This window comes from Salvia miltiorrhiza, chromosome 3 (assembly GCF_028751815.1).
Source record: "Salvia miltiorrhiza cultivar Shanhuang (shh) chromosome 3, IMPLAD_Smil_shh, whole genome shotgun sequence".
In the NCBI taxonomy this organism is placed as follows: Eukaryota; Viridiplantae; Streptophyta; class Magnoliopsida; order Lamiales; family Lamiaceae; genus Salvia; species Salvia miltiorrhiza.
In genome coordinates this window covers 4,626,805-4,642,265 of record NC_080389.1, presented here as the reverse complement: position 1 = coordinate 4,642,265, position 15,461 = coordinate 4,626,805, and the positions used below count along the sequence as shown (strand labels likewise).

General features: G+C 40.7%; 1 protein-coding gene across 1 annotated transcript; it reads right to left on the bottom strand.

The window, feature by feature from the left end:
- Positions 1-10,199: 10,199 nt before the first annotated feature.
- LOC131018164 (uncharacterized) lies at positions 10,200-12,249 on the bottom strand. The gene is made up of 4 exons (XM_057946881.1): positions 12,065-12,249; positions 11,785-11,941; positions 11,144-11,612; positions 10,200-10,792 (listed from the first exon to the last, which is right to left on the bottom strand). Exons 1-4 carry the CDS (start codon positions 12,247-12,249, stop codon positions 10,200-10,202), a joined length of 1,404 nt encoding a protein of 467 aa, XP_057802864.1.
- Positions 12,250-15,461: the final 3,212 nt, after the last annotated feature.

Genomic DNA, 15,461 nt, shown 5'->3' with positions numbered 1-15,461 from the left:
GTGGTGTGTACTATGAATTAATTTCCTTTTCTAGCTTACATCTCCTCTCATTTATTTCTAAATTAACGTGAGTATTTAATTATTTCACGTGAATCATGCATGACTTTCGCTTTCTATATTATAATATTGGACTTGACAATTAGTAATTTGAAAATACTTGATCCAACTACAAAAAAAGATATGGTTAAAGATTTGATCAAGTGCATGCAGAAGAGCTAGACAACTCAGAAATTAATTTGAGAGGGGGCTGAACTTACACGGAGATTTTTTTTTTTGAACATTCCGTACATTTAAGGCATTATTTTATTAAAAGACGAGCATAATAGTAATAATAAAGAACAACATTTTCATAGATTATATAATTTAAATATATAACAAATTAGTTTCAATACATTACAAAAAAATTTGGGACATTCTGTATTTTTAAAGCATTTTTTATTAAAAGACGAGCATAATAGTAATTATAAAGAACAACATTTTTATATACTATATAGTTTCCATATATTACAAATTAATTTCAATACATTACAAACTTTTTTTTCTGTCATTTCGTACAGTTTAGGCATTTTTTTAATGAATATACAAGCATAATACCAATAATAACGAATAATATTTTCATAAATTATATATTTTCAATAAATTACAAGCTAGAATCAATAATAATAAAAGACAAGCATAGTAATAATAGCAAACAATTTTTTTTTGGGCATTCCATCCATTTTAGGCATTTTCTAGTAAAAGTCGAGCATAATAGTGATAATAATGTATAGTAATATTTTTATAGATTATATAGTTTTAAATAACACAATTATCCTTAAATTAATTATAGATGGAAGAATATAACAAGGTAATCAACTTTTGTAAAACAAATTTCTTTTATAATATAAACATATATGGTGGACGTCGTATCCCACCAAAATAATTCCTGCAGAATTATCAAAATATATTAGTATCGTGATAAGCAGGGTCGATCCCACAGAGAGCAGATAAAATCATTCAATTCCCTAAATCTATTAAATTTTGGTGATGCCACCACACCTTAAAATTTAGAGGAATTAATTAAACTAAAAACGCAGAATTAAATCAAATAAAATAAGCTTGAAGTAAATCAATAAAAAGGGTAATTCGGCTCAAATAAATCCACTCTAATTCAACTCTGATCCTCGACGCAATAATTAATCAATCCCTATCAACCAACCAATTATAGGATACCGTGAAACGCAACGGACGTACCCCAATTCCTACTTACTGTGTCGATAAACAGCTGGAGACGCCAGACCTGCTTATTTCCCTTATTAAAATATAACCTAGCTGGAGACGCCAGACCTAGATTTAATATTCTAATAGCATTAAGATGAAGGAACCCAGTTTATATCAATTATCCTAGAGACGCTAGTAATAATTAATATACCAATTAATTCCCCCTACGAACACGGTAGTTGTATCACTAATTAGTCCAATTCCAACAATTACGGATTGGCAGGAACTAATTGACTGTAATCCAATTAAACCTAAGTTGGCCAGACTTAAATAAAATCAGAATTATCTTGGAACCTAGGAATTAATCGAAATCAATAGGAATTAATTTTAAACCAATTAGGTCTCACAGATCATCAAATTAGAGTTTCATTATTCTCGCCGAATTAAAAGATTAGCTACTCATGCTTAAAATAAAAACAATCAAATACTCCCTCCGTCCCAATATTCAAGTCCCGTATTCCTTTTTGGGCCGTCCCAATATTCAAGTCCCCTTTCCTTTTTTGGCATTAATTAGCATACAATTAATACATTTAATTATCTCTCTCTCCTCACTTCTCTCCTCTCTCTCAAGTCGTCATCTCCCCCCTCTCTCCTCCAGAAATTCTTTCACCGCCTCGCCGCCTCCACCTTCCACCGCCTCGCCGCCTCCACCGCCTCTCAGCAGGAATAAGGGCGGCGACTCGCCGGCCCCTCAGCAGCGGCGAGGGTCTCCACCCAACCCCCAATTTCACCGCCTTCCTCCTTTCCCGTCTCTCTCTCTCCTCGCCTTTTCTCTCTGAAACAAGGCTCGCCGCCGGCCTTCCTTCCCTCACGCCACCGGCCTTCCTTCCCCTACGACCGCCGCCCGTTTTCCTTCCCCAATTCCAGAAACCTTTAAATTCGACCAGATGGAGCGACGAAGGTGGAGCTCCTGCTACCTCGCCGGAAATCGAGCACAGCAGCGGCGGTTCGCGGAGAGAGATGTTGTTGTGTTGGCTTGTTGTGTTGGCTTGTGCAGTTGGTGTTGATGTGTGAGCGTCAGTCGGGGGAGAGAGGTGAATCGTAGCTTGAGGGGCGGAGGAGCGTGAATTGAAGCTTGAGGATCGTGAATCGAAGCTTCGGGAGAGAGGTGAATCGAAGCTTGAGGAGCGTCAGTGCGGATCCCGGAAATCGAAGCTTGAGGGGCAGATGTAGAGATCTAGAGTTTCAGTGTGATTTAGAGAGATGAAGGTTAGGAGAAAGGGGGAGGCGATTGGCGGCTTTGCTAACCGCTGCGGCTGCCGGAAATCGAAGCTTGTTGTGTTGGCCTTGCTAACCGCTGCGGCTGCCGGATTTCAGAGGGAGGCTGGCGGCGGAGTTGCCGGAGGAGGCGGCTCTCTCCTTAGCGATTTAGGGATTGAGTGTTTTGTGTGAGTGTTAATTAAGAAATAAAATAATACTAATTAAAACACTAATTATGTGGTCCCTACTGTTTTTACATCTACTTTAACTATCCTAAATACCCGTGCCCAAAATAAAGGGGACTTCATTATTGGGACGGAGGGAGTAAATAAAAATAAACATAATTAAAATATGCGAATAAAGCTGAGAAAATAAATTGCAAGAAATAAATCAAACTTGAATTAAATTGTCCAGATGTCGTCTGCCCTCTGCGAATTCCAATCCAGCCGCAAATTGATGAACAAAAATAAACAAGAATTGAACTAACTAAAGCGAGGAAATCAAGAAGCTAGTACTTGAGAATCGAATTGCATGAAGAATAAAGAAATTGCATGCATGGAAAATTGAAAGAAAAAGACGTCTGCATTAAAACAAAAGTGTATCCCCAAACTAAACTAAAGTCAAACCTCATATCAAAGTCTAATGTTGCGGCTGAATGTAAAAGTGTGCATGTATGTTCTAAAGTTAACCTAAAACTAATATATATATGAGGCCATGCGGCCCCTTAACAAAAAAATAAGGAAATAAATCCTTCTAGAACCGCATAAACCGAGACATGGGCTTCGGCCCTTTTTTTTACCTAATTAATACTCAAAATAAAATAAAACTAAGAGTTTTGGGCTTTATAAAAATATAACAAGTAAATTAAAAGCTCAATCTCTACTTCTTCCATCTTCACGTCAAATCTCCATCGACAGCTCGGCTTTCTCCAATTTCTTCCAATTATCAACTCCATCTCTACTTCTTCAAATTCCTGCGCCAAAACATAGCAAAACATGTAATATCACATGAAACCACGGCAATACGCACACTAAACTAGGTAGCTAAAATACACACATCAAATCCCCTCACACTTAGATCATACTTGTCCTCAAGTATGAAATAAGGGAAGAATTAATGGTGAAATTCAGCCCCTAGAAACAACTCCTTTCCTTGACACGAAGACTCTAGAGACGAAAGAACTGAAAAACAGACACAACGACACACGTAAAGAAAGGGAAAGTAAAAAGAAACGAGACAAGACACGACAAACCAAACAACTAAACACACTAGCCAAGCAATATCAAAGCAATAGAAATCGCAACAAACTGTCAGACCGTATCGTGCAATTCAAAATCACTTCTCAACTCTTGAATTAAGAACATGAATCTCCACAATGTGTTGTCATTATCAATCAAGTCCAAATCGGGCAACAGTGATAGTAACTCTCATAGCTCACTCACTCCATAAATGAGGTACTTCACACACAAAAAACATTCCCAATCAGTCATGATATTGAGTGGTCACAACATAGCTCAAAAAGGTCTTTCTCATTTGGTTATAATGGGGCTTAAGGACTTTTCATAAATGTGGCAAGATCCTAGGGGTCCTAAGCTCAACAATTTATATCACATCATGCATGCTCTAATCAAATCACAACCAAGAATTCTAAGCATATGAGATCCAACGGCAAACTCCACATCTGGCAGGCAACAATCTCAAAACACATTGCATGCGTATTAATTCAAAACTGGTGCAACTCTCTTCTCTTTTTCTGATTTTTCCTTTTTTTTTTTTTTTTTTTTTTCCGTGCACCACTTCCTTAAAACATTACAATCATGCAAAGATTCTTCAAAAGTTTCAACCAATCTGCCTATCTACCCTATCTGTTTGGCCAAACAGACCATCCATCGTATAGTTCAGAATCCTATTCAGTTCAGGATCCGTTTGGGCAAACAAACATCCTTATGCCAACTCCATTAAACGTTTCTAGGATGTGACTCAAGTTCAAGCATGCATAATAGGGCCAAAGAGAAAGTTAAAAACGGCCTTGGCTAATTATATAGTGACTAGAATGAACAAGAATGGTCAAGGCTCAAAAGTGGCTAACTAGGGTTAATGTAGGGTAGGAAATCAAGAGCAAGCCAAGTGGTTACCCTAGTGCCTCTTATCATTCGCCATAAATGACACACACAATATCACAACGTCATGGGCATCAAGATCTCTCAAAACAAAATTTAGTAGAAAGTGTTCTACTCTATTCAGCTCAAATTCTCACTTATGTGTGGTTTGTGTTCACTTATTGCCCTTCAATTCGTCATTCCCAATATCTTTTAACAACAACACACCATTTTGATTACAAATTCTCAATTTTCAAGTTTCAAACTTCAATTTTATCACACTCAATCAATCGTGAAAGCATGCTTGACAACTAACTTCTCAATGTCTTGGCTAGAAACTTACAAAACTCAACATAAACTGACTTAACAGGCAAAGACTCAACAACGCCCCCCTCACACTTAAATTTTGCTTGCCCTCAAGCAAAACAAAATAAAGCATAAGTAAAGGGCAACGAAAAACACAGAACAACACTCAAAACATAAAAACTAACACAAGAACAAACAAAACGAAAAGGAAAAAGGAAAGGAATCACCGTGTGCGCTGCCGCCGCAGCTCCTGTCTGATCGTGGTGCTCAGGTTGGCTATGCTCTCCTGCAATGCTGCGACGTGCCCTTCCATCCTCGCAAATTGCTGCGTCACCTCTGCTCGGAACTGCCCAAACTCATCCCGCAAACTCTGAAGATCCAAACTCAAAGCTTCTAGTGAAACTGGATCTGCAGGAACACCCATGCTCGAGGGGTTCTCCCCCGGCTCATAAAAGCGAGGCTCGCCATCCGAGTTAAAGTAGAACACTCGGGCGGCGGCCAAGACGTCAATATCAAAGCGGGTGGGTGCCTGTGAGGAAATTCTTCCGTCGACGTATGTTGATTGCCTTGCAGAGTGCCTCGTCGGGGAAGTTCAGTAATTCCTCTATTTCAGCGGGGTCCGAGAACTCGACCGGGAACTTGTAGGCAGCGGCATCATCTCCTATTTGGGCGGAGGAAGCATCTGAATCGGTCGCCGATTCAGAGGCGGAATCGGAACCCTCCTCCCTCTCGTAATCATCATCGGGGGAACCGGAGTCATTGGAGTCGGCGGCGGTGCTTGGACCAGCGGCGGTGGCTGCCGAGCGCGCCCTGGTGCTGCGACGCGGCGGTGGTGGTCGAGCTAGGGCTTCTGTCGGGTTCTGTGGTGGCTGGGCTTCGGCGGTTGGCGGCGAGGTTGGCACTGGCGGCAGGACAGCCGCATTTGCGGTGGCTCGCTCGGCGGCAGTTGGAAGAGGTGGCTGGCGGTTTTTTGCAGGTCCTCTCTTCCGTTTTGGTGCCATTCCGTCGATGGTGGTGGTCGAAAATGGGAGTGGCTGTGCAGTGGTGCGGTGGTGGCCGGCCTCGTTAGGGAAGGTGGTGGTGCGGTTGGGACGGCGGATGTGGTGGTTGGCGGTGGAAATGCAGCGGGAATGTGAGGCGTCGAGAGAGAGGAATTCGAAAGGTGGGGGAAGAAACTTGTGGGGAAAGAATTGACTTGGGTCAAAATAACCCTAATATTGAAAATTGCAATTCAACCCCCATTTCTCCTTATCTGCAGAAAAGACCCCATGTCAGTTTTTCTATAATTGCGAAATGACCCCTGCTGGAAATTAAAGAAAAGACTTCTACACTTAGAAAAATTTTGCACAAATTAACCTCAGAAAAATCGAGCCTCTCTCATTTTTTTTATTTTTATTTTTATTTTATTTTTTTTATTTTTTATTTTTAAAGAAAATTAAAAAAAACGAAACTTAAAAACTAATTAAGGAAGACTAAGAACTGAAAAGAAAACTAAACTAAAACGAGAATTAAAGAAAGGAAAGAACAAAACGGGAAATTAAAAAGGGAAAGAAAGTCGGGTTGCCTCCCGATAAGCGCCATTTTTTTAACGTCGTCGGCTCGACTTCCAACTTTGCTCACGAAACCTTCAGAGGTAGGAGTGAAATTTCTTCCACGTCTGCCACGGGTGATGTATCATAATACGGCTTCAATCGATGACCATTGACGGTAAACGTCTTCGCCGTATCCAAACTGCGAATCTCAAATGCTCCGTTTGGGCAAACAGATTGTATAACGAAGGGGCCAATCCACTTCGTCTTCAATTTCCCGGGCATCAATCGCAGCTTTGATTGGAACAACAGCACTCTTTGGCCGACTTCAAATGTCTTTCCTCGCAGATTCTTGTCGTGCCACATCTTGGTGCGATCCTTGTACCACGCCGCTGCGTCATAAGCTTCAAGACGAAGCTCTTCCAACTCTTGAAGTTGAAATCGCCTCTCCTCCTCACACTTGGGCGATTGCATGTTCACCTTCTTGATTGCCCAATATGCTCTATGCTCCAATCCAACAGGTAGGTGACACATCTTCCCAAAAATCAAGCGATACGGTGACATGCCAATGGGAGTTTTGTAGGCCGTTCGATAAGCCCACAATGCATCGTCTAGCCTTGAACTCCAATCTTTCCTTGATGGATTCACCGTCTTCTCTAAGATTTGCTTTATCTCCCGATTAGAAACTTCGGCTTGCCCGTTTGTTTGAGGATGGTAAGGAGTAGCCAATCTATGTTGAACTCCATACTTCCGCATCAAAGCTTCAATCGTGTGGTTGCAAAAATGAGTCCCTTGATCGCTTATCACTGCTCGCGGCACTCCATACCTTGTGAAAATATGAGACTTCAAGAATGCAGCGACCACCTTGGAGTCATTCGTTCTGGTGGCTTTCGCTTCTACCCATTTCGAGACATAGTCGACGGCGAGCAATATGTAGAGATTCCCGAATGAACTCGGAAACGGCCCCATAAAATCCATCCCCCACACATCGAATACCTCACAAAAAATCAGCGGAACTTGAGGCATCTCATCTCGTTTGGAAATACTCCCGGTCAGTTGACATCTCCCACAACTTTTGCAAAACAAGTAAGCACTTCTATTCAATGTGGGCCAGAAGAATCCTGAATCGAGCACCTTCCGAGCTGTCCTCTTGGGGCCAAAGTGTCCTCCACAAGCGAGAGAATGGCAGTGCAAGAGAATTTCCTGTTGTTCCGCTTCGGGAATGCATCGGCGTATAACTTGATCGGCTCCAACTTTCCACAAGTAAGGCTCATCCCAGAAATAATACTTACACTCACTCCTTAGTTTCATCCGCTGCGCCTTTGTGAACAGAGGTGGAAATTGTCCAGACGTCAAGTAATTGACGATATCGGCAAACCAAGGCTCGGGATTACTCTTGACGACGACTGAATGTGCTGCTGGCTCGGATAGAAGGCTCTGTTTGGGCAAACAGACAGCCGAACAGGTCTGGATAGCATAAAGATGCTTTTCTGGGAAAGCTTCGTTGATAGGGCTCTCATCTTCCTCTTGCTGGACTAAACGACTTAAATGGTCAGCCACATGATTCTCCGCTCCCTTCTTATCCCGAATCTCCCAATCAAACTCCTGCAACAAAAGAATCCATCTAATCAAACGTGGTTTAGACTCCTTCTTTGATAGTAGAAACTTCAATGCGGCATGGTCCGTGTAGACAATTATTTTCGCCCCCAAAAGATATGAACGGAACTTTTCAAAGGCAAAAATAATCGCCAACATCTCATTTTCTGTTGTTGCATAGTTGCATTGGGCGGGATTCAACGTCTTTGAAGCGTAATAAATTACATGGCTTTCCTTCCCCATCTTTTGTCCAAGCACCGCACCCACAGCATGGTCACTAGCGTCGCACATGAGCTCAAAAGGAAGGTTCCAGTCAGGTGGTTGCATAATCGGAGCCGTGGTCAACTTGGTTTTCAACAAGTCAAACGCTTGCTTGCAGTCGTCTGTTAGGGCAAACGGAACATCATTCTGCAGCAGATGTGTCAATGGTTGCGCGATCTTTGCGAAATCCTTGATGAATCGCCTGTAGAATCCAGCGTGACCAAGAAAACCTCGAATCTCCTTTACATTTGTAGGGTACGGCAGCTTCGCTATCAAATCCACCTTTGCCTTGTCCACTTGAATCCCCCTTTCTGAAAAAACATGGCCCAAAACGATGCCCTCCTTGACCATAAAATGACACTTTTCGAAATTCAAGATCAGATTCTTCTCCACACAACGTGTCAACACCTTCTCCAAATTGTCAAGGCAGCCCTCAAACGATGCTCCATAAACTGTAAAATCGTCCATAAAGATCTCGATGCTCTTCTCGATCAAATCAGAAAAAATACTCATCATACATCTTTGGAAAGTGCCGGGTGCATTGCACAATCCAAACGGCATCCTCTTGCAAGCATATGTTCCAAACGGGCAGGTGAAGGTAGTCTTCTCTTGATCTTCTTGGTTGACATGAATTTGAAAATAGCCACTATACCCATCCAAGAAGCAAAAGAATGATTGTCCAGCCAAGCGCTCCAACATCTGATCAATGAATGGTAGAGGAAAATGGTCCTTGCGAGTGGCTGCATTTAACTTCCGGTAATCGATGCACATCCGCCATCCAGTCACAAGACGCATCGGCACCAACTCATTCTTCTCGTTCTCAACCACTTGCAACCCCGACTTCTTTGGAACCATGTGAATCGGGCTCACCCACTTGCTGTCAGAGATAGGATAAATGATTCCCAAAGCGAGAAGCTTTAGAATCTCCTTAAGCACGATCTCCCTCATGTTCGGATTCAACTTCATCTGCGGGTCTCTAACAGGCTTAGCATCTGGCTCCATCAAGATGTAATGTTGACATACGTCAGGGCTTATACCAGTGATGTCCGCCAATGTCCACCCAATAGCCTTCTTGTGCCTCTTAAGCACGGTGATCAACTGTTGCTCCTGGCTTGCGGTCAGATCGCTGCTAATGATGACTGGAAGAGTATCGGCATCCCCCAAGTAGACATACTTCAGATTCTGAGGTAGAGGCTTGAGCTCCAGTTCAGGTGGCTTCTCATCGGATCTCAGTGGTCTGTCGTATGGTGTCTGTTTGGGCAAACAGAACTGGCTTCCCGAACTGACCACCTCCGGTTGTGCATAAAGAGACATGATGGCCTCCTTGACCTCTGCATCGTTCATCCCTTGAGCATCAAAATTTGTCCAACTCTTGATCATAGTGAGCTCCAACTTATCATGCATGAATTCGGTCTCAAGAAATTCTTGGACGAGAGGGTCAATCACATCAATAGAATAAGCATTTTCAGCATCATTCGGAGTTTTCATGGCATCATCCATACTAAAAGTGTATTTCTCCCCATGATAATCCAGACAAATCGTGCCATTACTAACATCTATGATTGACTTTGCAGTTCTTAGGAACGGACGACCTAAAAGGACTCCCGTTGAACCCTTAGATTGCACTCCACTCATCCTCACCACATAGAAATCGGCAGGATAAACAAAATTATTCACACTCACAAGAACATTCTCAAGCAAACCCTCGGGATAAACACAAGACCTATCGGCTAACTGAATGACTACTCTAGTATCTACCAATTCTACACCCGACAATCTATTGTAAACAGTGAGAGGCATAACATTGATAGACGCTCCTAAGTCACACATAGCATGCTCGATCCTAGTATCACCAATGTAAATGGGAAGAGAAAACATACCAGGATCTTTGCACTTGGCGGGTAACTCCTTCTTGAGTACAGCTGAGACGTTCTCGCCCATCACAATCTTACCAGTTGCCTTGGACTTTCCAGCTATGAAGTCCTTCACAAATTTCCCAAAAGGAAGGAATTTTCAGTGCTTGCAAGAATGGAAGATTCACTTCAAGTTTGCCGAAGATCTTCACAAAATCTATGAGCTCCTCTTCCGGCTTCTTCCTCGCCAACCTTCCTGGAAAGGGGACTGATGTTGCAGCCTTGGGATCATGTAAGCTCAACGGTTTAGAGACCTTGGTCTGCTCCTCTTCGTTGGATTCAAGTGCTGCTCCTTTCCCCTTCTGCTCAGCTGTCGGCCCCTTGCTCTGTTTGGCCAAACGGGGCTGTTCTGCATGCTGAATGACCGAATCCTTTGCGCCAACAGAACGCTCGAATTCCTCCACACGAAATTCGACTCCAGAATCTACATGCGGTCCATCTTGAGAGTTCTGGGGTGTCGGTCCGTCCAACTCTGTACCGCTCCTCAGGGTGATCTTGTTGACATTCTCCTTGGGATTCACATGAACTTGAGATGGCAAAGCTCCATTATTCCCCTTAAGCTGATTCATGGATGTGGCGAGCTGAGACATCTGACGAGATAGTCCCTCGATTTGCACCTTCTGCTCGGCTTGAGATTGTTGAAGTTGTTGCACATTATTTTGCAGAAATTGCTGGTTGCCAATCAAATCCGCCATCATCTCCTCAAGTGACTTGCCTTGCTTCTCGGGAGGATGTTGCTGAGCTTGTGGAGCTTGATACCCCGTCCTTTGATGTGGAGGACGGTAGTTTTGCTGCTGTGGCTGCTGCATCGTTGGTGGTTGCTTCGGCTCGGGATCTCTCCATCGGAAATTGGGATGGTTTCTCCATGGAGCATTGTGATTGTTCGCGTACTGGTCCCGTTTGGGCAAATGGGGCAGTGGCGCGTCACAGCTGTAAAAATTATGGGAAGAATTGGCATGGGCTTGATACTCTTCCTCACCCCTTGTGCACTGCAAGCTCGTATGGCCAAAGTTTCCACACGCTCCACATGGTTTTTCCGTCGGTTGTCCAGCGCTCGCTACTTTCTCCACCACAGTGCTTAGCATTCTCTCCATCCTTCCCAATCTCTCTTCTAACTTGTCATCCAAATTTGAGGAGCTTGCTTGCACAGCTTTCTTGAGCATTTGAATGCGTGGCTCATCATATTCCCTCGTAGCTTCCACCAAGTGTTGAATTAATCTTTTGGCTTCACTCACCGTGTTTTGGGAAAATCCCCCTCCACTTGCTGAGTTCACCAAATTCTTAGTGTCAACGGTCATCCCTTGGTAGAAATACTGCAACAAGTCACCCTCAGAAAACTTGTGGTTTGGGCAACTATCCACCAATCTTCTAAATCTGGTCCAGTAGGCGCTTAACGATTCATCATACTCCTGCTTTGCACCACTGATCTCCTTCTTTAGCGCGTTCGTCTTGGTGGGAGGGAAAAAAGTGCTCCAGGAATAGCTTTTTCATCTCCGCCCATGTAGTGATAGAATGAGGTGGGAGACTCGCGAACCAAGAGTTCGCCTCTGCTGTCATGGTGAAGGGAAAAGCAGCTAATCTGAAGTGTTCCTCCGTTACTCCAGTAGGGCGCTTCTGTACCTTGCAGATCTTGATAAATTCGCTTAGGAAATTATATGGATCTTCTCTTTTTTTCCCGTAGTACTTAGGAAGAACATTAAGCAACCCAAGCTTAATTTCGATAGCAGTAGCAGCCGCCGGCATCCGGATCGGAGTTGGAGGGTCATCAGCTTCGTGGCTGGAGAGATCGCACAGTTTCGGATCGTCAGCCATGTCACTCTCAGTACTTGCAACCGAAATTGAGTCGGTTTCTTCTTCAAAGTCTGATTCTGTCTCTGAGTTGTGGTCTGTTTGGGCAAACGGAACCTCTTCAGCAGCGACAGAACCGGGTTTCTCCTCGACAAACTGCTCCGGTCGAACGGGAAGGTCAGCCTGCGAATCCAGCAGATCCAGTAGCTTCCTTGCCTTCGCCTCCTTTCTTAGCTTCTTCGCGGTCTTCTCAATTTCACTATCAAAGAGGAGGTTTGGCTTGGACGATCTGCTCATAAACAAAGAAAATAAAAAAAAGAAAAATAGACAAAGGGAAAAGAATTAATTAACACCGCTCCCCGGCAACGGCGCCAATTTGGTGGACGTCGTATCCCACCAAAATAATTCCTGCAGAATTATCAAAATATATTAGTATCGTGATAAGCAGGGTCGATCCCACAGAGAGCAGATAAAATCATTCAATTCCCTAAATCTATTAAATTTTGGTGATGCCACCACGCCTTAAAATTTAGAGGAATTAATTAAACTAAAAACGCAGAATTAAATCAAATAAAATAAGCTTGAAGTAAATCAATAAAAAGGGTAATTCGGCTCAAATAAATCCACTCTAATTCAACTCTGATCCTCGACGCAATAATTAATCAATCTCTATCAACCAACCAGTTATAGGATACCGTGAAACGCAACGGACGTACCCCAATTCCTACTTACTGTGTCGATAAACAGCTGGAGACGCCAGACCTGCTTATTTCCCTTATTAAAATATAACCTAGCTGGAGACGCTAGACCTAGATTTAATATTCTAATAGCATTAAGATGAAGGAACCCAGTTTATATCAATTATCCTAGAGACGCTAGTAATAATTAATATACCAATTAATTCCCCCTACGAACACGGTAGTTGTATCACTAATTAGTCCAATTCCAACAATTACGGATTGGCAGGAACTAATTGACTGTAATCCAATTAAACCTAAGTTGGCCAGACTTAAATAAAATCAGAATTATCTTGGAACCTAGGAATTAATCGAAATCAATAGGAATTAATTTTAAACCAATTAGGTCTCACAGATCATCAAATTAGAGTTTCATTATTCTCGCCGAATTAAAAGATTAGCTACTCATGCTTAAAATAAAAACAATCAAATAAATAAAAATAAACATAATTAAAATATGCGAATAAAGCTGAGAAAATAAATTGCAAGAAATAAATCAAACTTGAATTAAATTGTCCAGATGTCGTCTGCCCTCTGCGAATTCCAATCCAGCCGCAAATTGATGAACAAAAATAAACAAGAATTGAACTAACTAAAGCGAGGAAATCAAGAAGCTAGTACTTGAGAATCGAATTGCATGAAGAATAAAGAAATTGCATGCATGGAAAATTGAAAGAAAAAGACGTCTGCATTAAAACAAAAGTGTATCCCCAAACTAAACTAAAGTCAAACCTCATATCAAAGTCTAATGTTGCGGCTGAATGTAAAAGTGTGCATGTATGTTCTAAAGTTAACCTAAAACTAATATATATATGAGGCCATGCGGCCCCTTAACAAAAAAATAAGGAAATAAATCCTTCTAGAACCGCATAAACCGAGACATGGGCTTCGGCCCTTTTTTTTACCTAATTAATACTCAAAATAAAATAAAACTAAGAGTTTTGGGCTTTATAAAAATATAACAAGTAAATTAAAAGCCCAATCTCTACTTCTTCCATCTTCACGTCAAATCTCCATCGACAGCTCGGCTTTCTCCAATTTCTTCCAATTATCAACTCCATCTCTACTTCTTTAAATTCCTGCGCCAAAACATAGCAAAACATGTAATATCACATGAAACCACGACAAAACGCACACTAAACTAGGTAGCTAAAATACACACATCAATATATCTATATATATTATAAAAATAAAAAACTCAAAATTTGAGAGGGGGCTTCAGCCCCCCGGCTACGCCCCTGCTTCTAGTTGTAATTATAAAAGTTACTCCCTCCTCTCTCCATCCACGAAAAAATTGTCGCTTCTATTTATAAATGTTTCACATGATTCTACTCACATTTAAACTAAAATCTTACTCATTTACTAATTTCATTCACATTTTATTAAAACACGTCTCATTCACAATGTCACAGGGTATATAATTATTTTTTATCATTTAATTTCACTTTTATTAGCTAATAATAGGTTGATAAATTCAAAGTCATAATATATATACTTTTAAAAAAAATTAATGTTTTGAAATAAAAATTAAATACTATATAATTCATGTATTATAATAAATTTTATTTTTATAATTTTTTTTAAATATTAAATATAAAGACGAGACATAATAACACACATAAAATTGTGGGACACGATCTCATCCCCAACTTCTCATATGTTAGAGCATAGATTAGTAGCTACACCTAATACTTAACTGATAGATTGTAGCTAGTGGGTATACCCAACCTTCAATAAGCATGTAAATGCGCACCAGTTTACAGAAACAACGTTGTTGCAACGTTGAATAAATAAATCAACGTTGTTACAGAAACAACGTTGTTACACAGCCCCAACTTCTCGTATGTCTAAAGGAATATTTAAATAAATATTTGTTGCAACGTTGAATAAATAAATCAAAAGATCCCCCATATCTTTAGGAAAATGAACTTCTCGTATGTCTAAAGGAATATTTAAATAAATATTTGTTGTTGAATAAATAAATCAAAAGATTCCTTAGAATCAACCCCCATATCTTTAGGAAAATGATCTACTATGATAATATACAATGTCGCATTCTCAAATTTCATTATTTCAAAATCCCTCAAATTTCATGCATTTATAATGATTTATCATATATATTAATTAATTATCATATATATTCTCCATTATTTATTAATTAATTAACTATTATATTCCATATGAAAATTCATTAATCTTAATAAATATAATTAATAGTATATATATATATATATATATATATATATATATATAATATTAACTTTACACATAATCTAAATAAATAAATTTTATTATTTATTTTATCTCGATAAAAATTAGATTTACATATCTAACAAAAAAAATTAGGGATAATTACCTGTAAATCCATAACGTTTACACGAAATTGGTTTTTACTCCTATTTTAAAAAATATGCCTCTAAATACATAACCTTTCATTTTTGTCTTGTTTTTGTTCGGTGACCGGTTTTTTCTTACGCCGGCACCGAAAATGACATGGTGGCAGTCGGAATTATCACAGTGGCAGCCAGAATTGACACGGTGGCACATTTAGGACATGTGAAAAAAAAAAAAAAAAACCTTCCACATCATCATCTTCCCCAATCTCCCCCACTCCCAAACCCTAACTTCTCAATGGCAAAAGTTTGGAAACTATTGCCATAGAATTCTTAAAGGACTTGGTTGATAGAAATCTCATTCTAGTTGGTGAAGTGGGGTCTACATGAAACATAAAATTTGTCAAAATTCATGATTTGTTGAGGGATTTATGCTTGA